At 51.0% G+C, this 20,703-nt stretch overlaps 1 protein-coding gene across 1 annotated transcript; it reads right to left on the bottom strand.

Annotated features, from left to right (window-relative positions):
- Positions 1–8,866: 8,866 nt before the first annotated feature.
- Nol6 (nucleolar protein 6) lies at positions 8,867–20,593 on the bottom strand. Its single transcript, XM_057791001.1, has 26 exons — positions 20,458–20,593; positions 19,793–19,993; positions 19,590–19,706; positions 16,884–17,063; positions 16,475–16,643; positions 16,105–16,239; positions 15,849–16,012; positions 15,647–15,767; positions 15,412–15,470; positions 15,220–15,321; positions 14,950–15,065; positions 14,672–14,849; positions 14,425–14,547; positions 14,067–14,215; positions 13,906–13,981; positions 13,577–13,717; positions 13,366–13,483; positions 13,135–13,289; positions 12,830–12,993; positions 12,400–12,552; positions 11,923–12,020; positions 11,113–11,237; positions 10,907–10,996; positions 10,419–10,613; positions 10,210–10,311; positions 8,867–10,020 (listed from the first exon to the last, which is right to left on the bottom strand). The coding sequence occupies exons 1-26, from the start codon at positions 20,509–20,511 to the stop codon at positions 9,871–9,873; spliced, it is 3,435 nt and encodes a 1,144-aa protein (XP_057646984.1). The 5' UTR covers positions 20,512–20,593; the 3' UTR covers positions 8,867–9,870.
- Positions 20,594–20,703: the final 110 nt, after the last annotated feature.

Genomic DNA, 20,703 nt, shown 5'->3' with positions numbered 1-20,703 from the left:
CAGCGTCTTACTGTGTAGCACTGGCTGACCGGAAACTCACCATGTAGACTAGTCTTTGAATTTACAGAGAGATCTACTGCCTGCCTCTGCCTCCCAAGTGCTAGGATTAAAGTGTGTCAGCACATCTGGCATAACTAATTTTTTAAAAGAGAGATTAAACTGAGCCAGGTCTCATGTGTATTATGGCACATGCCTGTAATCCCAGCACTCAGGGGACAGAGGCAGGACAACTGTGAATTTAGAACCAGCGTAAGCTTCATAATGAGACCATATCAAAAACAGAATTTCCCCAGCTACTTGGGAAGACAACAGGAAGTTTACAAGTTCAAGACACATTGTCTTAAAGATCGGCAGCTCATAACCACCAGCTTCAGGAGATCTTGTCTGTATCTCTGTGGGCTCCTTCACTCATGTGGGCAAACTGACAACCTGACAACAGACACATAATTTAAATTAATAAAAATAGCTGGACGGTGGTGGACAGAGACAGGAGGATCTCTTAGTTCAAGGCCAGCCTGGTCTACGGTCTGAGTTCCAGGACAGCCAAGGCTACACACAAAAACCTGTCTCAAAAACAACAAAATAAAAAATAAAATGATTGTGCTCACATTTAATCCCTGCACTCAGGAAGTAGAAATATGTGGATCTCTGTGAGTTCCACGACAATCTAGTCCACCCAGTGGATTCCAGGACAGCCAGAGCTACAATGCCTCAATCCCTTCCCCCCTCCATAACCCCCCAAAAAGAGGGCCTGTGTCTCAAAAATCTAAACTATGGAGACAGAAAGAGAGGGAGAGAGAGAGAGAGATTGGTCAGGGGAGCATCGCAATCAATGCTGCTCTCTCTCAGTGCTGCCTGCCTTCCTTCCTTCCTTCCTTCCTTCCTTCCTTCCTGCCTGCCTGCCTGCCTTCCTTCTTTCCTGCCTTCCTTCCTTCCTGCCTGTCTTCCTTCCTTTCTTCCTTCCCTCCTTTTTCTTTCTTCTCTGTTTTCCTCCAGTGCTCAGGATTAAAACCCAGGGCCTAAGCTTGTATTCTGATATTGAGCCCCACCCCCACCCGGTGCTACATTTATTTACTTATTCACCTTGGTTTTGTTTGATTGACTTGTTTGTTTGTTTGTTTGTTTGTTTATGAGACAAAGTTGTACAAACGGTTCTCCAAACTGGCCTTGAACTCACCACACAAGTCCTGGCCTGGCCTCCAGCTCTTGGTAACCTCTTGCCTAAACGTCCCCAGTGTTGGGGCTATAGACATGAACCTCTATACCCTACCCAGTGTTGGGGCTATAGACATGAACCTCTGTACCCAATTTCATTTAGTAATTGGGAAATTGGACTGAGGGTGTAGTTCAATGGTAAAATACTGACCTAGCCTGTCCAAGGTCTTGAGTTTGATCCCTGGCAACAAAAAGATAAATCAATCAACTGATCAACTAACTCATCAACTGGAAACAGGTTCAGTGGCCTGAGCCCTGCTCTGGTAGGACTGGGAGAGAAGCAAGCGCTTTCAGAAGCAGCTATTGTCAGGGAAGACCAAAGAAACTGCATTTTTCAGGAGGATTTAATCTGGGTGAGCAAAAGGCCCTGGGGAATGGCTGTCCTTGAAACAAAGATTACCACTTGAAACCACTTGAAAGGGGGAGGGGAGCATGCTTTACATCTTAAGGGCATTACACACCAGCACTTGGGAGGTGGGGGTAAGAGGGTCAGGAGTTGAAGGTCATTCTTGGTTTCACTTCAAGTTTGAGCTCGTGCTGGAGGTGTGCTGACCTTTGCTCAAATAACAAAAGAGAGCAGTGAGGAGACCCAAGTAAAGGTGCTCTCCTCCAGGCCCAGTAAGCTGAGTTCAGTTCCAGTGACCCACGTGGTGGAAGGAGAGAACCGGCCCCTCAAAGATGTCCTCTGCCTTCACACATGCACTGTGGCATGTGGCCCCCTCCATAAATAAATGTAAAAGCAAGTTGGACGGTGGTGGTGCACACCTTTCATCCTGGCACTCAGAAGGCAGAGACAGGCGGATCTCTGTGAGCTGGAGGCCAGCCTGGTCTATAGAGCTCTAGGACAGGTTTCAATGCTACCAAGAAACGCTGTCTCAAAAAACCAAAACAAACAAACAAATGTGAAAGCAAAAATACCAAAAAAAGGAAGAAAAAAATCAGAGAAAGACCCTTAATCCCAGCACATGGGAGGCAGAGGCAGGCAGATTTCTGTGAATTTGAGGTAAGCCTATATAGCAACTTCCAGGCCTGCCAAAGTTACGGGGTAAGAACCTACCTCAAAAGGAAAAAAGAAAGTGCTTGGGAGAAAATCCTAAGGTTGAGGATTAGCAACACACAAGAGAGATTGACAACTGCTCAGTCACATACATGCATGTCCATGCACACACATACATGCACACACAGCTTGTAGTGACAGTCTCACCTACAGACACTTCACTTTGCTTAAGAGATTACACAAGAACCTGCCCGTAGGCTCACGGGTATCTGGAGCCAATACATGAAGCCTCTCATAGTCCTTGGCCCACGAGCTACCACTTTCCCAGAAACCCTCTCCCGCTGGGCTGGGAGGCCCCAGAGTGAATCAGGTAGCCATCACTGAGTGCCTGCCTGCTGGCCCTATTACCAGCCTGTGACTCAACTGGTGCCAAAGCTCCAGCTGTGGTTTATGGGAGTGGGGACATCTCCTGCCAGGATGCCCTCTGCTCTCCGCCCTTGCTGTGCCTCTGGGCTTCTAGGCCTGTCATTGCCTCGGGTGGATCTGCAAAGATGCAGAAGGCAGGAATTCCTCAACATGAATAGGGGACAAGAGATCCCAGCATAGTGGTGAATGCCTTTAGTCCCAGCACTTGGGAGGATCTCTGAGTTCAAGGCCAGCCTGGTCTATGTAGCCTGCTCCAGGACAGCCAGGACTACATACAGAGATCATGTCTCCAAAAAAGAAAAAAAAAAAAAAGAAAGAAAGAAAGAGAGAGAGAGAGAGAGAAAAAGAAAGAAAGACAAACCAGTCCACAGCACCCTATCCCCCACCTTGCCCACCCTAGACTAGCCTAGGAACCAGAGCAAGGAAGAAAAAAAAGGTGCATGTATGTGTGTGAATGTGTGTTCATGTATAATGTATGTACCCAAGTGCTATGAGGGCCCAGGACCATGAATTCATACATAGGAGTGCATGAGGGAGGGTGTCACAAGCTTGGACATGTGTGTCTTATTCTCATAGATCTCCATGTACTTATATGTGAACAGTTCTACACTGTCTGTATGGATGCACCTGTCTAGAATCCTGGGGTTGCAGATCAACACAGAGCATCTTCTTCATACCCGACCCCGCTCCTCTAGACATAGGAAGGCACACAGTTAGTAAGTGAAACAAGGGCATTTGAGGTCCTTGTTCCCCTCCATGAGCATGGTATCCACACAGATCCAAACATGGGCCTTCCTACTCCTTCATGGATGAAAGAGGACCCTACTTGTAGAAGAGAAAGGATGCCTTCCAAAGGCCCCTTATTCCTGTCAGCTCTTATACACCTGGGAGAGAGAGGATGAAGGCTGCACGCTGGCCTGAGTGTGAGGTAGAAGGGAGATCCCCTCGTTCACAGCTGAGTAACTCTGGGACATCATTGTCCATATAGCTAATGTGATTGGTACCTGCCCCAGAAAGTCACAGAGAAGAGGCGCCTGGCTAAAGTCCCAACCCTCTGAGTCACACATCTTACCTGGAGCCCTCTGGGTTCCCACTTGCACTTTGGAAAGGACAGCCAAGATTGAGAGCAAGTAGCCAGCCAGCTCTTCTGAGAGCTCTAGGGAGGCAAGCAGGAAGTGGGACTCTTCCTTGGGCATCTTGAGCAAGGCCTATGTCTCACCCAAGCAGGAGTTTGAGTTAGGGACAGGGCCTGGAAGCCCATCCTACTGTGGGAGGCCATGACTCCTTTGAGGTCAGAACTTGAGGAGTGGGTTCCCAGCCTAGGAATGGGCTAAAAGATACAAGTCAGAGCCTGCTGGACCAGAGGGGCTGGCTGGGGCCTTTCAAGGGGTAAGGATGACACACCCCTCATTTCCTGCCCCCCAGATTTTTTTGTTCTGAATGAGAACAGTCTAGGACCTGGAGTGATGGCTCAATAGTTAAGAGTGCTTGCCTCTTTTCCAAAGGACTTGAGTTCTGTAGCCAGCATCTACAGCAGGCAGGTGTCTCTCAACTGGAACTCAAGCTCCAATTGAGTTTTTTCTTCTGGAAAAGCCAGGCACCTGCACACGCATGCATATATACACATGCATGTAAACACACATATACATAAAAATTTTAAAAAAACATATTTTTCTGGGCGTGGTGACACATGCCTATAGTCCCAGAAACTCCAGAGGCAGGAGGATGTTTGAGTTCTGGAGTTCTAGGCTGTTGTACACTATGCCATGTCCTTACTAAGGTCAGCATCAATAGGGGGACCTCCTGGGAATGGGGGACATTCAGGGTGCCTAAGAAGGGGTGAGCTGGCCAAGATCCAAAACAGAGCAGGTCAAAATCGGTGTTTGGTGGGCTGGAAAGATGGCTCAGCAGTTAAGAGCATTGACTAGTCTCCCAGAGGTCCCAGGTTCAATTCCCAGCACCCACATGGAGGCTCACAACTATCTGTAACTGCAATCCCCTGAAATCTGAGGAACTTTTCAGGAGTACACGTGTACATGCAGACAAAACACCCATAGACATAAAACAAACAAATCTTTAAAAAGAAATAAGCAGCCGGGCGATGGTGACGCACGCCTTTAATCCTAGCACTCGGGAGGCAGAGGCAGGTGGATCTCTGTGAGTTCGAGACCAGCCTGGTCTACAGAGCTAGTTCCAGGACAGGCTCCAAAGCCACAGAGAAACCCTGTCTCGAAAAAAAAAAAAAAAAAAAAAAAAAGAAATAAGCAATTAGTTTTTAACTTTCCTTCCTTTCTTTCGACAGGGCTTATCTGTGTAACTCTGACTGTTCTGGAGAAGCCTGGCCTCTGCCTCCTGGGTGCCTGCATCACCCCATCCGACTTAAATAGATTTCTACTTATTTAGTTTTTATGTGTAAGGGTGTTTTGCCAGCACATATGTCTGTGTACCATTTGTGTGCCTGGTTGCCCTGAACCCCTAAATAAATCTTTATTTACCATGGTGGGATTGATTAAAGGTGTGCACCACCACCTCCTGGCAAATAAATATTTTTTTTAAAAAATTATTTATTTTACTTACAAATGTGTGTATGTGCACATACGTGATTATAGACAGAGGCCAGAAGGAAGCAGCAGATCCCCCGAGGCCATGTGAAGTTTTAATCAGGTTTGGCCACTGATCCTTGGAAGCCCCTGAGAGTCTCATTTTCTTCAATTTCATGGAAGTTTCATTTGGAAGCAACTCTAGGACCTCAGAAGGGTCGGATAGTATTAAGAATATTCAGCCTGGTGATGGTGGCACATGCCTATAATCCTACCACTTGGGAGGCAGAGGCAGGCTGATCTCTAAGAGTTTGAGACCAGCACAGTCTTGGTGAATTCCAAGACAGGCTCCAAAGCTACACAGAGAAACCCTGTTTTGAAAAAAACAAAACAAAAAGTATTTCAGAGCCAGGTAGTAGTGATGTTCATATTTACTCTCAGCACTCGGGGGGGGGGGGGCGGGCAGAGGCAGGTGGATCTTTGAGTTGGAGACCAGCCTGGTCTACAGAATGGGTTCCAGGACAGCCAGGGCTACACAGAGAAATCCTGTCCCAAAAAACTGAAAAAAGAAAGAGGGAGGGAGGGAGGGAGAGAGAGAGAATATTTCAGGCTTTGTGTACCACACTGTCATCCAGGGTCATGCCCAAAAGCTAGATCTTTAGCCACGTGTATTCATGTGTGAATATCCACGTACATCCAGAAGCATGCTCAGATGTGTGTCGTGCCATGTCAGTATTTATGGGGATCCATGTGTGCATATGAGCACCCATAGGCATATTTGAGTGTGTCCCTGCCTGGACCTGGTCTGGGTCTAGTATTTGGAAAGCCCTAAAGGCAGGTGAGGGGGAATCTGTTGAAAGTTGTGAAGACAAGCAGCTGAACATTTTGGCCTACCCAGTGCCAGCCACTTGGGAAGAAGAGCTAATAAACGGAGTTGACACAAACGAGGCCATCACTGGAGCAGGTCTAGGATGTCTGGAGGGCTCTAGCTTGCCCCTTGGGAACCCGATCCCCGAAGCCCCGCCTTCTGAGTGCCTCACTTCCTTCTCATCGACAGGGAAGCTCTTGAAGGCAAGGGGGCTCTTCCATAAGATGAGAGGTCAAGACCAGCGGTGAAGAAAATAGAAATGTTCACAGGTTTCCTGGGTCTAAGCTAGCTCCACCCCTGCAGCCGGGAAAAGAAGGGCCAGACTAATCGCTGGGCTTCCCGCGGAAGAATACATGGGTTTCTGGGTGCGAGGTAACACATGACGGTCTAGCAGGGAGAGAGTAGGTCAGATGTATGGAAATTGTTTGAGGACTAGAAGATTCAGGAGGCCGAGTGAGGAGGGCGGAAGGGAGTGAAAAGGAACTGGATCTGAGGGCTGAACAGAGGCCAGCAGGGCCACGGTTCCATGAAGGCCCTCACAACAGAAGGTATGTTCATAGGAATTTCACAGAAGGAAATACCACATGTGACTGAAATGCCAAAATGGCTACATGTGTGCTGCATGAGTCCCAGTTCCTGCCGCCTCATCCCAGCCCAGGCTGGCTGCTGATTACAGGGTAGCAGCCGCCTGCCCAGAGGGAGAGGAGTCACAGGGAAAGGCTCTATGGGAGGGACAGGGAACACTGGGAGATTCTGTAGTCCGGAGTTCAGAAACTTCTAGATCTGGGGTCAGTGGGCTGAGAAGTTTGGAGATGGGAGGAGGCATTTGTGGAGGGAAGATTAGAGAAAGGCCAGGAAGTCGTATCTGCGTATCTATTTTTTTCTTTTTCTTTTCTTTTTTCTTTTTTCTTTTTTGGTTTTTCTCTGTAGCTTTGAAGCCTGTCTCAGCACTAGCTCTTGTGGACCAGGCTGGCCTCAAACTCACCGAGATCCACCTGCCTCTGCCTCCTGAGTGCTGAGATTAAAGGCCTGCACCACCACTGCCCGGCTTCTGTGTATCTTTTTCAGCCACACTTTGACTGACAGGTGGAACAGGGCACTGGATCTCGAGGGCAAATCGACCTCTTCAGTTCTTGGGGATTTCAAGCTCTCTCTTGTGAAGTAGAGGAAAACTAGGTCTTGCTTCTGAGGGGCAGAAGTTTGGGCCTGAGCTGGGACGCACCCTCCTTGTCTGCCTCTGGACAGACCTACCGCTCAGGCCTTTCTCTCCTTTGTCCCCCTCACATCTCACCTCACCTCACCCATTGGCCCGAATGGCAGGCTCGGCCCGGCCAGAGAAGCTTGGGGCCTTACCCCCAACTCCCGGTGCTTCCCTGGACAAGTTCCTACACGGCTGAACCTCATATAAACCAGAAAAACCATGCTCCCCACCCACCTCTTAGAAGCTGAGGAGCAAGAGGAAGTCTCCCTCTGGAACACCCCTTTGCTGGGTCCCACTTAGTTCCCCGGGGCAATCCGAGGTGCCACCCCCTTGCCTGAAGCAGGCTGATGGGCAGTGGCCTTTCCCGTGAAAAGCAGGGTGACTCAGGACCTCACGATTCTCCTCTCCCTTATCACTCACCTGGATTAATACCTGACTCACAAGTGCCGGATGCTGGTGGTGGGGGGGTGACATATATGTTGGGGAGAGGCTGGTTAGCTCAGATCTGACTCTAGGACTCCATTGAGTGTAACCTGATTCTCAGACCCCTGGGTTTGGGGGGGCACTGTGCTTTTTCTTCCAAAGTAAGGAGCTGGGTAGCAGAAAATCAGGACTTCAACTAAGATTTGGATTGAGAGGAGGCTGACGGTATTGTAGCCAGGGAAGAGGCCCCTTTCGGGGTTCTCCACATGGAACAAAAGAGGATTTGAATTGTCAGAACTTTGGAAGTCCGAACATCCCCCCTCCCAAAGGGAACAGCTTTTCTCGGAGCCACAGGAAGAAGTCCAGGCTCCCTACATTCCTGCGTCTTACCTGACCTGAACTCTGAGGTCAGATGTCCCTCTTTGCGGTGATTCCTTGTGCTATGCACACAGACCAAGGCATAAAGGTGTGTGTGTGTGTGTGTGTGTGTGTACATGTGCTATGCCTACTTGCTGCACACAGGACCATGCCGGAGATCAAACGACTCTACCTGTCCACCTGCACTGAAGAATATGCAGAGGCCGGTGCCCCCATGGGGATGGACCCCCAACACCATCTCTAGCACACACACACACACAAGGCTTTCTCTGACCCCCCCCCCCCACCTAGCTCCTGAGTCGACACCTGAGGAGCTCACTGTAGCAAAGAGCCAGGGCAGAGTCATTTCTTGCCTTGCCTCCTGGAGATCTGAAGAAAACAGGTTGGAGCTGCCTTGTGAGGGATTTAAGTGAAAGCTTGGACTTCCCACCCTGGCTCAGGCAAGAGCAGTGTGCGGGAAGGAGTGGTATGGCTCCTTGGGTTTCTGAGATCACAGCCTCTTCTTTCGCCACTTGGGCATGCTGAGGGCACTCAACAAAGTCATTGTTCTGTGCCTTCTATAGATGGCAAGAGTGAGTCAGGCCAAAGGAGGCCCAAGCCCTGATGGTTTCTGGCATCTATATCGCCCAGAGCCACCTGCTATAGATCTGCCACCTGCTATAGACCCTCAGCCTGCTTTAGACCTGCCTCCTCCCTGAGCCCTATTCTAGGTGCCGTGAGGAGCACACATCGTCTGTGTTCAGCATGTTCTCTGTCCTCCCAGACCTTTCTCACACAGCAGGCTAAAATCATGAGGAAAGACAAGTCAAGTGCCCAGAAAGCATTAAGCAATTTAATCTCAAATCAGAGCTCCAGACAACAGACGGTGTGAACTGGTATGCATGCCTGCCAAGTGAACTCAACAAGGAGCAACTGCGTTCGCCGTTCATAAGAGGGAAAGCGCACCTCAGGCTGGGGTGAGGGCAGGGACTAGGAGGGGTGCTATATGAGCTGAGTCTAAAAAAACCATCCAGGATTAGGAGAGAAAAGAAGGGAGTGTCTGCCAGAAGTGGGCTGGATCAGGCTGAGAGGCAGCATCCTGCCTCACTCAGAGCTCCCAGAAAGCAGGTGTGCAGCACAGTCATGGGGAATGATAGGCAGCCGCCAAGGACAGGCAAGACTCACACTGAGGCCAGGCAGCAGCACCCAGTGCTGTATGCATTCCTTCTGGACTGGAGGATCCCCCTCAACTCCACACACCCAGGCCCTGTCTGGTCCAGGTCTCCTCCCCACTGTTACTCTGCTGGGAGGCAGTAGCACTAACATGGAAAGGCACTGCGGTTGTTCAGTGGGCTCTAGTCATACACGCACAGCCCCTTTTCCACTGTACAGTGTTGGTGCTGTGACCTTCAGGAACAGCCATACTTCTCTGGGGTCCTATCTAAAGATCTGAAGGCACACTGCTATCTGGGCACGTATGTCCTGCCAGTGGAATGAGGACCTGGCCTCCACACCAGGCAGGCACATGTCCTTCAACTGTTTCAAGATGAAGATGGAGAGAAAAACAAAAGTGAAGAAAAACAGTCCAGGCTGATTCGGAACTGATAGGCAAATGGATCTTGTGGATTCAGTTTCCTCTGAGCTGGCTCCTCCTCTTCCGAGAATTTGGTTGGTCAGGTCTAGGGGACACAAGACACCATGGCCCCCGCCCCAGTGCTAAAGCACAGAACTGAAAAATCCGGCAAGGCTTTCTCATGTGTCCATAAAGCAGCAGCTGCCCATGGACAGGCTGCTCCAGACGTCCAGGGTTCCAATGTTCTCCTATTGCTCATCAATGCTGGAGTCACACAGTCCACCTCTCGCTTCGGGCCTCTACAGACTGTACCAGGCCTTCACCCAACACTGCAAAGTCCTCCAAGATTGCCTCTATGTTGGGCACCATCACAAGCTCCCCACCTCGAGACACCACCATGCGTCCCTTTACGTTGGAGGCCTGAAGAATCAGAGAATAAGTTTGAGTTGGGTGTCACCAAAGCACACATTGAGCTGCAAGGTCGGGGGCAGTGTGGACAGGCATATGAGCCCCGACATGTACTGGACCCAGGGCCACACGGAAACGCATACCCGCAGGGAACCACGTGTGCACATTCAGCAGTGTGTTGACAGTCACTGGCCAGCCTACCTTAAAGGGCTGGGGCTGGAAGCCGGTGGGCTTCCAGAGGACACCGATCACCTCCCCACCATGCTGGTCATAGAAGAAAAGCGCCAGATCTCCAAAGGTCTCCTGGAAGGGACAGAACACAAACGAGATCACTACAGGCACCTAGGACCTCCTCCATGGTTCCAGCGCCCCTGAACACTCCCCAGGCCCGCAAGTCCTTTACAACTTACCCTGAGCTCTGCCAGATAGAGCTGAGGGGGATCGTAGCCCAGGACAGGCATCAGAGACGAAGGCCCTGGCTCACTGAGCAGACCCCGGCAGAAGGAGGCAGCTGGAGAGTCCACGGCTTGCCGGTGCCGGGGAATGTGGCGGGGAGTCAGGCGGATCAGTACATCGTACATGTCGAAGGGTGGCCGGAACACTGTCTACAGAAGCCTTTACGTTAGTTACCCTTCCACGTACCTCACGCCCAAGCATCTGTGCCCACAGAAGGTGAGAACAGCAAGTCCCAGTGAGGGAAGCAGCCAGGCCAGCTGGAGTCCAGAAGCAGAAGGCGAAAGGATGCCCAGGATTTCCAACAGGCTCTACCACTGCTGGGCACCATGGCAGCTTCAAAGCCTTTCTGGATTGTCTCACCACACAGAGCAACTGGGTACCCTGAGAAGCCCGCGACTCTGGACTTCCGGCTCTAGTAGATAACCTTGAGTTGGATGCTTACCCTAATGTCCCCAGGCCCCCGGGGATCCATCAGCTGCCTCTCTAGGACAGGGAGGGCCTCAGCGGCCAGGATCACGAGCTGCTGAAGGATCTGGGACACAGAAAAGTCACAAGATTGACTGACCATGGTTCTTTGAGCTTGGCCTGGGCCTTTCTTTTCAGTATTAGAAAAAAAAAATTAATTTTGGGACAGGTATGGGGTTGAACCTGGGCAGAGGGTCTATCCTGCGTCCACACAGAGCCTCTGCGGTCCTGGGGAGTAATGATGACCATGACCGGGAGTTGTGTCCGAGCAGCCAGGAAACTACTTCGAATCTCTACCTGCTCCTCAGCTAGAGATGAGAGGGGATGCCATGTCAGCCCCACACAGACCGTGTAATAGCTACCCATCATAGGAATTTCCCAATACCTCTCTCCTAAAGGACAAAGGTTATGAAAGGGACACCACAGGGCCTCAGTGGGGTGGGGTGTTAATCTCCCAGCGCCAGCCCAGAGGCAGAGTTTCCCCCTGCTTGTCACCCCTAGACTAGTCTCCGGCTTGCACAAGCTGAGGCCTGCCCAAGGCCCCCCTCGTCCTGGGCTCTCACACACCTGGAGAATTAGGAACCCGACACCCTGTTCTCTGCTGAGACCCAGAGCTCCTAAGGTTACAATGGAAAACCAACAATCCCACCTCCAAGGTGTGGGCACCCAGTCTAACTTCCTGCACCCCGGCCACAAGACCTCTCACCTGGCATTCAAGAGGCCTTTCTCTGCTCTCCCCTCTCTCCACAGCCCCCGGGTGGCCTGATCACCAGCCCAGTCCATTTTGTCATGGACCACATGGGCAAAGCTCTCTAAGCCAGACTCCATGGGGGTCTCTTCCTCCTGACAATCCTAGTCCCCAAGATAGACAGTTAGGCTTAGCCATCTGGGACGTGGGAGGCTTCCCTGACAAACTTCCAGGGAGAGCCTGTCTTTCTGTGCCATCTATAAGGGCAGTTCTTCCAGTGGTCTGACCTGAGTCCTACCGCTTACCAGTCAGTTCACTGTTGAGGTTGACAATGAGTGGGTTGTTCTTCCAATCAAAGGTAGAGACCAGGTAAAGGAATCGAAGAAAGCCAACCTGCGGGGAGCTGAGCAGACAGATGAGAAAGAACATGAGGCCTCACGTCCCCCTTCCCAGGCTTCGTACAATCCTTTAGTGTAGACTGTGGGAAGTCTGGGTCTGGGACAGTCCTCACAGGGGACGTAGCCACCCTCCCCCATTTAGAATAAGAACTGCATCACGAAGGGCAACTTCCTGGGTAAGAAAAATGTTGGAGGCCGGGCGGTGGTGGCGCACGCCTTTAATCCCAGCACTTGGGAGGCAGAGGCAGGTGAATCTCTGTGAGTTCGAGACCAGCCTGGTCTACAAGAGCTAGTTCCAGGACAGGCTCCAAAACCACAGAGAAACCCTGTCTCGAAAAACCAAAAAAAAAAAAAAAAAAAAAAAAAAAATGTTGGAGGAATTACCTGGGAGGGGTGAAGGGCTCGGAGTGCAGGAAGAGGGCAGCAGCCACCAGATCCAGGCTCTCATCAGTGAATCCATCACCCAATAGCTGGGCACGTACCCACCGCTTGGCCAGGCGAGCCACACCTGAGAAGGCTGGGTGCTGCTGCTGGAGTCTAGGAGAGGAAGGAATGGTAGTGAGAGCCCGGAACCCAGAGCCCCACACAGCGTTTTAGCCCTACAGCCACAGTCATTCGACCCCTGCCCAACGCTGGCCTTTGTGCTAATGTGTTACATGTGCTATCGCATATTAGCCAGGCAAACACTCGGGAGGCTGTTACTAACGGTATCATCATTTACAATGAGCTATCGTGCTATCCGGCCTCTCAGAGAGAGCAGAACGGGGGCAGGAGAAGGCCTACATCCAAGACGAGCTTATGCATGGAGCCTTACCCATGCAGGGCACTGGTGAGCAGGGGCAAAAGCCTGGTTTCTCTCTCAAGGCGGAGGGAGGCAGGTGTGTCTCTCATAGAGATCATGCCCTCGGGGCTCCGTACCTCCTTCAGGATCTGTGGCTCCCGTTGATAGGCCACTCGAATTCTGAACACAAACCCATCCTGTGGGAAGATGTGGCAAAGGAAGTGATGTCAGAACACTTGGGGGTGCTCTGCTGCTGTACCCCTGGCCCCCCAGCACACGACCCACAGGACATCCCTGGAGCCCGTTCTCTGTGATTTCCCAGCCTGCACCAGCCTGACCTTGAGGACGTCAGTGTGTGTGGCAGTGGCGCGGCACTGTAGCCGATGCTGCTGCGTCAACAGTTCTGCCAGGCGCAACTGGAAGGCAGCTCGGACCCGCTGCACAGCCTCTGCACTCTGAGGCCACTTCCCGCTGCCCTCGAGGTGACAAACCACTGAAGAATAAAAGGGGTGAGAGATCTAATACCGCAGCCTGCTGCCTCTCCCACTCCCTCCCCAGAACCCTCTTACCAGTCATAGGCTCCACGTAGGCTGGGCAGGGCTTATCCAGCCGGGGCAACAGGGAAGCCCGCTCTTGGAGATGCTTATAGAAGGAATAGGCAGGCCGAACCGGGGTTGGAGGGAATACCTATAGAAGAAATGAGGATGATAACTTTAGCAGGGAGGGAGAGCCAGAGACAGGAGGTAAAAGGTACCAACTGGAAGGGACTCCCCACCTCACCTCTGTATATCGCAGCACCGGGTGAGTTCCCTGAACAGCAGACACGGTGAGTGGGAGCCCCTCCAGCCCCCACAGCAGGCGGCTGAGGTCATCATAGCAACGCACAGCCAATGCCAGGGCCTCTTCACCTGTGTTGGAGAGCTGGCGAAGAGAAGACACTCAGGAAGAAGTCTGGATCTTACAGAACCCCAGCACCATCTAGGATCCTGCAGGACCACAGCACCACCTGCTGGACACAGAAGATGCAGGTGGCCGCAGTAGGAAAGGTTCTTTCCAGTCTTGCCCGGCAGTATCACCCTACAATCACTCGCTCGGACTCAGGCTCTTACCTCTTTCGGGCCTTGGATCAATGCATCAAGGAAACCACCCACATAGTGGACACAAGTATCTGGGATGTCAGCATGGCTAAAGAACACAGATACAATGAGGGCATCAGGGGCTACATCCACTGACCACAGCAGCCTCCTGGCATGAAGACGCTAACACTCACAGTGCCAAGAGGTGGGTGACCACCTGTTGAGGAATAAGGCGCTTCTCAGAAACAGAGGCCGCCTCCCAGACCACAGCTTCCCGGATGGCTCCGTCCTGGAAACGTCTCAGTTCTGAGCGGGACCCCCAGAACTGACGGAAGTCAGCAGCCTGGGCAGAAAGATCAGGAAAGAAAGACTGAGTTGGGGTGTAGCAGTGGTAGGCCTTGCCTACCAGCACGCTCGAAGCCCTAGGCTCAATCCTAAGTGCTGAAGCAAACTACAGGCTGTCTCAGAAAGCTCCACCACGACAGGCCTCAGCTCGGGCAGCATGAGGAGGACCCGCCCACTCCTCCCCACGGACAGGCTGGGGCTGCACACCTCAGGCCGGTCAGCCTCAGGACCTAGGTCAAGAACACTGGTCAGTCCCTCAGGCTGGAGGAGCAACCCTAGGGTCAGGGTCCCACAGTCCTTGTGCTTCGGTGGATCTTCCTTGATGTCCCACTGTAGTAGAGAATAAAAGGGTCGAGTTCAACCCCAACGTCCCCCAGCCTGGTCTAGCCAGCTGGGCAGCCCGTCTTTGGTATCCCTTGGGATCCCACAAACTCCCTGTCATACACGGTCTCACCTCTGGGACTGGAGGCCGAGAGTGAGCCAGAAGGCGCAGCCGGGACCCCAGACCCTGCTCCAAAATCGTGGTTAGCGGGCCCAAAGCTGCTGAAACATAGTCCCCGCCATTGTCCTGTAGCTCTGGCCAGAGCTTTAGCCGGTGACATGCTGCCTGCAGACGACTCAGTGGGCGGAGACTGGAGGGCAGAGGATGAAGAGGACCAATCAGGACCCACTAGGTCCTTGCTGCTTCCCCCCCCCCCAATGACCCGTATCCTATATCAGCCCCAAACTCACTGGACAATGTGGTCAAAAGCCCGCACCATGGGTTTGGGAGTCATCAACAGCAAGTGAAATCCATCATCAGCTTGGCTGTCCAGCAAGGCCATGGACAGCTGTGCCTCGTGCTGCACCTGGGCCACAGGGTGAAGGAGGGGCCACAGCTGTAACCCTCATGGGCTGAAGGGGTCACAGCTGACCTTACTTCTTTGGAGAAGAGTGTCTGACAAAGGAACAGCGTCTGGGCTGGGACCTCTGGAGGATACAGGACTACGAGCCCACGGGTACCTGCTTGTAAGTGGAAGCGGTGACATCGGCACAGAGGTTGAGGTGGCCTGTGGAGTCCAGGAACACAACTGGGAAGACCTGGTGGAAGTCGGCCAGGACAGGCTGCCAGGCAGAGAGAAGACAGTCAGTGCTAATTGGGCCAATCAGGGCTGCCTTCAGGTCCTGGCACAGCCCTGCCCTTCCCTAACTCACCATGGAGGGATCTGAACCCAGAGATAAACTGATTCCGTTGACCGTCAGATCCGTAGTGGCTAGATTGAAGAGGGGAGGTGTGTTAGGAGGTTTCCCTTGGGACCCAGCTGCAGGAACACCCTCCCGCAGCCTGGGTGGCTATACCTATTTGTTTCTCATCTGGTGACAAGGAGCTAAAGGAGCTGGGTCCCCGGGGTAAGTGGAACCCCTGGCCTTCCCAATCTAGCTGCCTTACCCAAAAACTGCAAGACACTTCTCAGGACCTGGTAGCCGCTCATGGTAGTATGGATCTTGCGTTTAGACACAAGGAAGGCAACCAGCATGGAAATAAGGAAGCCATTAAATCCACCCAGGCCCTGAAAGAGACACAACAGATCTGAGCTCAGAAGCAGCCCGTAACACAGGGAGGGGAGGCCACTAGGGCACCTTCAGCTCACCTTGTCCAGCTCCCGCTGCCGCAGCCAAACCTTCAGAAGTGCTATACCATCCTTCAGCCCCTGGGCAGAGCCCAACACAATGGATAGCAGGTGCATTTGGGACTCAAGAGCTGTATCCTGCAGGATCCATGTGTTATAGTGGGGTGTGGGGGGCTCTGGGCTAGCTGTTGAGGAAAAAATATATAGACGCTGTGAGGAACAAAGCCTCCGCCAAACCCCGGTCCACCAACACATTCCAACACCACTGCCTACTGACCACTCTCCGGAGCACTGTGCCCTCGGTACCAGGCAGAACGCACATTGTTCTTGGTTGGCAGCAAGCGGCAAGGGCGGAAGAAGTCCAAAGGAGGACACGGATGCAGGCGTACAGTAACCAGACGCTCATCCTTCCCTAGGTGGGGACAAGGAATACTGACATTCTACAACTCCTGAAACCAGAGGGATCCCCTCGCCACCCCCACATACTTGGGGCACCTGTGACTTTCCACCTCATAATTTGAGACCAATGCCTCTCACCTTGGCCTTAAGGCTACTATTTCTACTCTCTAGACCTTTCGGACCTTGTGACCACCCCCTCCAGATTTGTCACCCCACACTGTGCACCAAACCCAGTGGGTGACTCCCACCCTGTGGCCGCAGCAGCAGCAAGGGCTTCAGGTGGCAGCCACTGGTGTAAGAGAAGCGAACACTGCCAAAGAGGGGATCCTGGGCCAGGTGGTAAGCTAAGTGAGCGAGGTAAAGAGCTCGCTTGCGGAAGTAGCGCTGGTTCAGGCCATCTTTGTCCTGGAAGATTTCCTGGAAGAGTCAGGGAAAAAGAGAGAAGTCAGACACAGAAGTGCTTATGGAGCTAGGGGCTAGGTCGAAGCTAGGTTTAATTCCCAGGGCTTTGTCACCAACTCAGGAGTGCGGAAAACAACGGGAGCATCATATCCAACGTTCAGACGAAGAGCTCAACGGGACAGCAACTGGACCAAGGGCCCATCTAAGCTACCCTCAGAGTGGCGGCCCTCTATACCCCCAAACCACGGGCCTTACCCTGGGCATGGTCAGCGCCACATCCACGTTGACGTCTGGTCGGATACAAGTGCCCAGAAGGTAGCTGCCCACGACAATGATCTGGGACGGAGGCAGGAAGCGGAAGGAACCCTTCACAGCATAGGGCACCTGGTGGAGGGGTACTCGAACACCAGCTGGGAGCCATGACTGGTCGGTGAGCTGAAAGGACAGAGAGGAAACACATGAATTCTACTATCTTCCTCACAAAGCCCCGATGTCTAGTAGACAACATACCAGCATGTTAAAAACTAAACTCTCAATCTTCCATAAATACCTTCTCTATGAAGACAACTTGATTGAAAAAAAATATTTAAGATTTAGTTCTGTTATTACCCATTTTCAGGTTAAAAATGCTGGCACACACCTGTAATCCCAGCATTTGGGAAAGCAGGAAGATCAGGAGTTCGAGATCACCATTGACTTTATAGTAACAAGTTCAAGGCCAGCCTGGACTATACAAGACCCTGTCACAATAAATAAACAAATACATAAAATCAAAAATATCTACACATCAAAATCCCAGGAAAATTCTTCAAAGACCTTGAAAGAATGGTACTCAACTTCATTTGGAAAAGGAAAAAACCCAGGATAGCCAAAACAATCCTGTAAAATAAAAGAACTTTTGGAGGCATCACAATCCCTGATTTTAAACTCTACTACAGAGCTACAGTACTGAAAACAGCCTGGTACTGGCATAAGAACAGACAGGAGGACCAATGGACCCCGGATATCAATCCTCACATCTTCGAACACCTGATTTTTGAATAAAGAAGCAAAAAATATCAAATGGAAAAAAGAAAGCATATTCAACAAGTGGTGCTGGCATAACTGGATATCAACATGTAGAAAAATGAAAATAGACCCATATATATCACCATGCAGAAAACTCAAGTACAAATGGATTAAAGACCTCAACATAAAGCCAGCCACACTGAACCTTATAGAAGAGAAAGTGGGAAGTACACTTCAGTGCACTGGCACAGGGAACCAATTCCTAAATATAACCCCAGCAGCACAGACACTGAGAGAAACAATTAATAAATGGGACCTCCTGAAACTGAAAAGCTTCTGTAAAGCAAAGGACATGGTCAATAAGACAAAATGACAGCCTACAGAATGGGAAAAGATCTTCACTAACCCCATATCAGACAGAGGTCTGATCTCCAAAATATACAAAGAACTCAAGAAATTGGTCACCAAAAGAACACATAATCCAATTTAAAAAATTGAGTACAGACCTAAACAGAGAACTCTCAACAGAGGAATCTAAAATGGCTGAAAGACACTTAAGAAAATGTTCAACATCCTTAGTCATCAGAGAAATGAAAATCAAAACAACTCTGAGATTCCATCTTACACCTGTAAGAATGGCCGAGATCAAAAACACTGATGACAACCTATGCTGGAGAGGTTGTGGGGAAAAGAGGACACTTCTGCATTGCTGCTGGGAATGCAAGCTGGTACAACCCCTTTGGATGTCAGTGTGATTTCTCAGAAAAATTAGGAAACAACCTTCCTCAAAACCCAGTAATACCACTTTTGGGTATATATCCAAAGGATGCTCAATCGTGCCACAAGGATGTGCTCAACTATGTTCATAGCAGCTTTGTTTGTCATAGCCAGAACCTGGAAACAATCTAAATGCCCCTCGATCGAAGAATGGATAAGAAAAATGTGGTACATTTACACAATGGAGTATTATACAGCAAAAAAAAAAAAAAATAACGACAGCTTGAATTTTGCAGGAAAATGGATGGAGCTAGAAAACATTATTTTGAGTGAGGTAACCCAGACTCAGAAAGACAATTATCACACGTACTCACTCATAGGTGGTTTTTAAACATAAAGCAAAGAAAGCCAGCCTACAAACCACAATCCCAGAAAACTTAGACAACAAAGCGGACACTAAGAGAGACTTACATAGATCTAATCTACATGGGAAGTAGAAAGTAGAAAAAGACAAGATCTCCTTCGTAAATTGGGAGCATGGGGACCTTGGGGGAGGATTGAAGGGGGGAGAGGAGAGGCAGGAAGGGGATAAGAGAAAAATGTAGATCTCAATAAAATAAAATAAAAAATATCCATTTTTGGTTGGAGGTAAAGGTTCACAACTATAATCCCAGCACTCAGGAGACTGAAGTGGGAGGACGACCACCAGTCTGAGGACAACGCGGGTTACAGAGCTAAGACCCTGTGTTAAAAACAAAACATGACTCAGGCCCTCAATCTCAGTCGTTGGGAGCTCTGGCAGAACTATTAAGAGTTCAAAGCCAACCAGGGCTACATAAGACCCTGTTCAAACAAACAAAATCCTATATAACATTTGCGCAAGACAGACATATGGTTGTGTTTTGTTGTTGTTTTCTTCCCCCTTTGGGTTTTTTTTTGGGGGGGGGGGGTGTTGAGACAGGGTTTGTCTGTGTAACAGCCTTGACTGTCCTGGAACTCGCTCTCGTAGAACAGACTGGCTTTGAACTCACAAAGATCCGCCTGTCTCTGCCTTCCCAGTGCTGAGATTAAAGGTGGGCGCCCCACCATCCGGCCCATACACAAGGTTGCTGAGTGATAAATACATGGATGTCTGGTGACCCGGTTCAGCTTTCTCGCAATGACAATGATTTCCCTTGCACCCCACTCTCTTGGGACAACAGTAGAGTGTCAGATTCCCCAGGCAACCCTTCTCACCTCCGTCTCAGGGACTGAGGGCACTCTCTGGATCCGCTGGTTGACCTCCTTCAGGAAAGCATCAATCCTCTCTTTCTTCTTGTCCGAGAGTCTCACTTCCTTCAGTAACTCCTCCACCTGTAAGAGAGGGAAGAAGGAAAACCTGTCAGGCTCAGGACCCCAGGGAAATCCCTCTCACCCATGCCCGGGTCGCCTGTAAGGACCTGCAAGCGAAGCAAGCTGGAGTGGAACAAGATCTCCGTCTCCCGCAGGCGATTCAGCTCCTCGTTTGTAGGCTCCTTGTACAGTTCTGCCCGACTGAGCTTCACGGGCTGCAGGAGGCCGTCTGCAGGTGGCTCAGTTTTTGCGCGCTTTCTGGAAGTCACCTTCTCCTTGCTCCCCTCTTCCAGGCCAAGCTCCAAAACCTATGACCAGAGGGGGAAAAGCCAACATGAAACCGTGGGTACCTACATCAGTTGCTTAAAGGTTATGGGTAAAGGCTTCATCTTCTCTAGCTCCCCCTTTCAGTGGGCATCGGATTTTAGACAACTCGGGATGTCCGTCATCCGGATGAGTCTGACAGCTGTCTTACTTGGGCCCGGCTGAGTTAATTTAATGTTCATTGCCTTAAGCAGAGCCCCAAAGCCCTACGTGGTTCCAGATACCACAAATCTCCTCCAATCCTGCTGCATTTAGATCTTGCCAGGCCTCGCTTCCCTGAAAAATCGTTACCCAATGATCTAAGATAGAAGAATGGAGAAAACACGGTTCCTCCAGGATGGGCCGCCCTGAAGTCCCCACGAGCTAGCTGTCAGGCCTGACTACCTCATGCTCTGTAGCCAAGAAAGCACATTTTGGGACTCTCTTTCGCCTACTGAGATCAACCAACCTCTGGCTCCCCTGCTGCTCCGCGAAGCTGCTCTCCGGCGGGGGCCGGCCCCATCTCCACCGCAGGTTACTCTCCCGCACTAGGGATTCAAGCCGGATCTACCGCGTAGCTCCCCACGTGGACCGAAAGGACAACTCCAGAGTTCGAACCCCTTTCACAGGTCCCTCCCACTGCAGGACCATTGGGCTAGAGCACGTCATCTCTATCACTATTGGTCAATCCTTCGCACGGGCCCGCCCGTTATGG

Source organism: Chionomys nivalis, chromosome 16 (genome assembly GCF_950005125.1).
Source record: "Chionomys nivalis chromosome 16, mChiNiv1.1, whole genome shotgun sequence".
In the NCBI taxonomy this organism is placed as follows: domain Eukaryota; kingdom Metazoa; phylum Chordata; class Mammalia; order Rodentia; family Cricetidae; genus Chionomys; species Chionomys nivalis.
The sequence above is the reverse complement of the archived record's forward strand: the minus strand, read 5'-3'. Positions and strand labels throughout refer to the sequence as shown.

Excerpts from the sequence above, each read along its gene's own strand:
- Nol6 (XM_057791001.1), bottom strand. The coding sequence starts at position 20,511 with ATGGGGCCGGCCCCCGCCGGAGAGCAGCTTCGCGGAGCAGCAGGGGAG. Across the intron at positions 14,850-14,949 it reads GCTTTTGACCACATTGTCCA|TCTCCGCCCACTGAGTCGTC; the intron begins GTGAGTTTGGGG and ends TCTGCCCTCCAG. Across the intron at positions 12,021-12,399 it reads GAGCCCTTCACCCCTCCCAG|CTCCCCGCAGGTTGGCTTTC; the intron begins GTAATTCCTCCA and ends CTGTCTGCTCAG.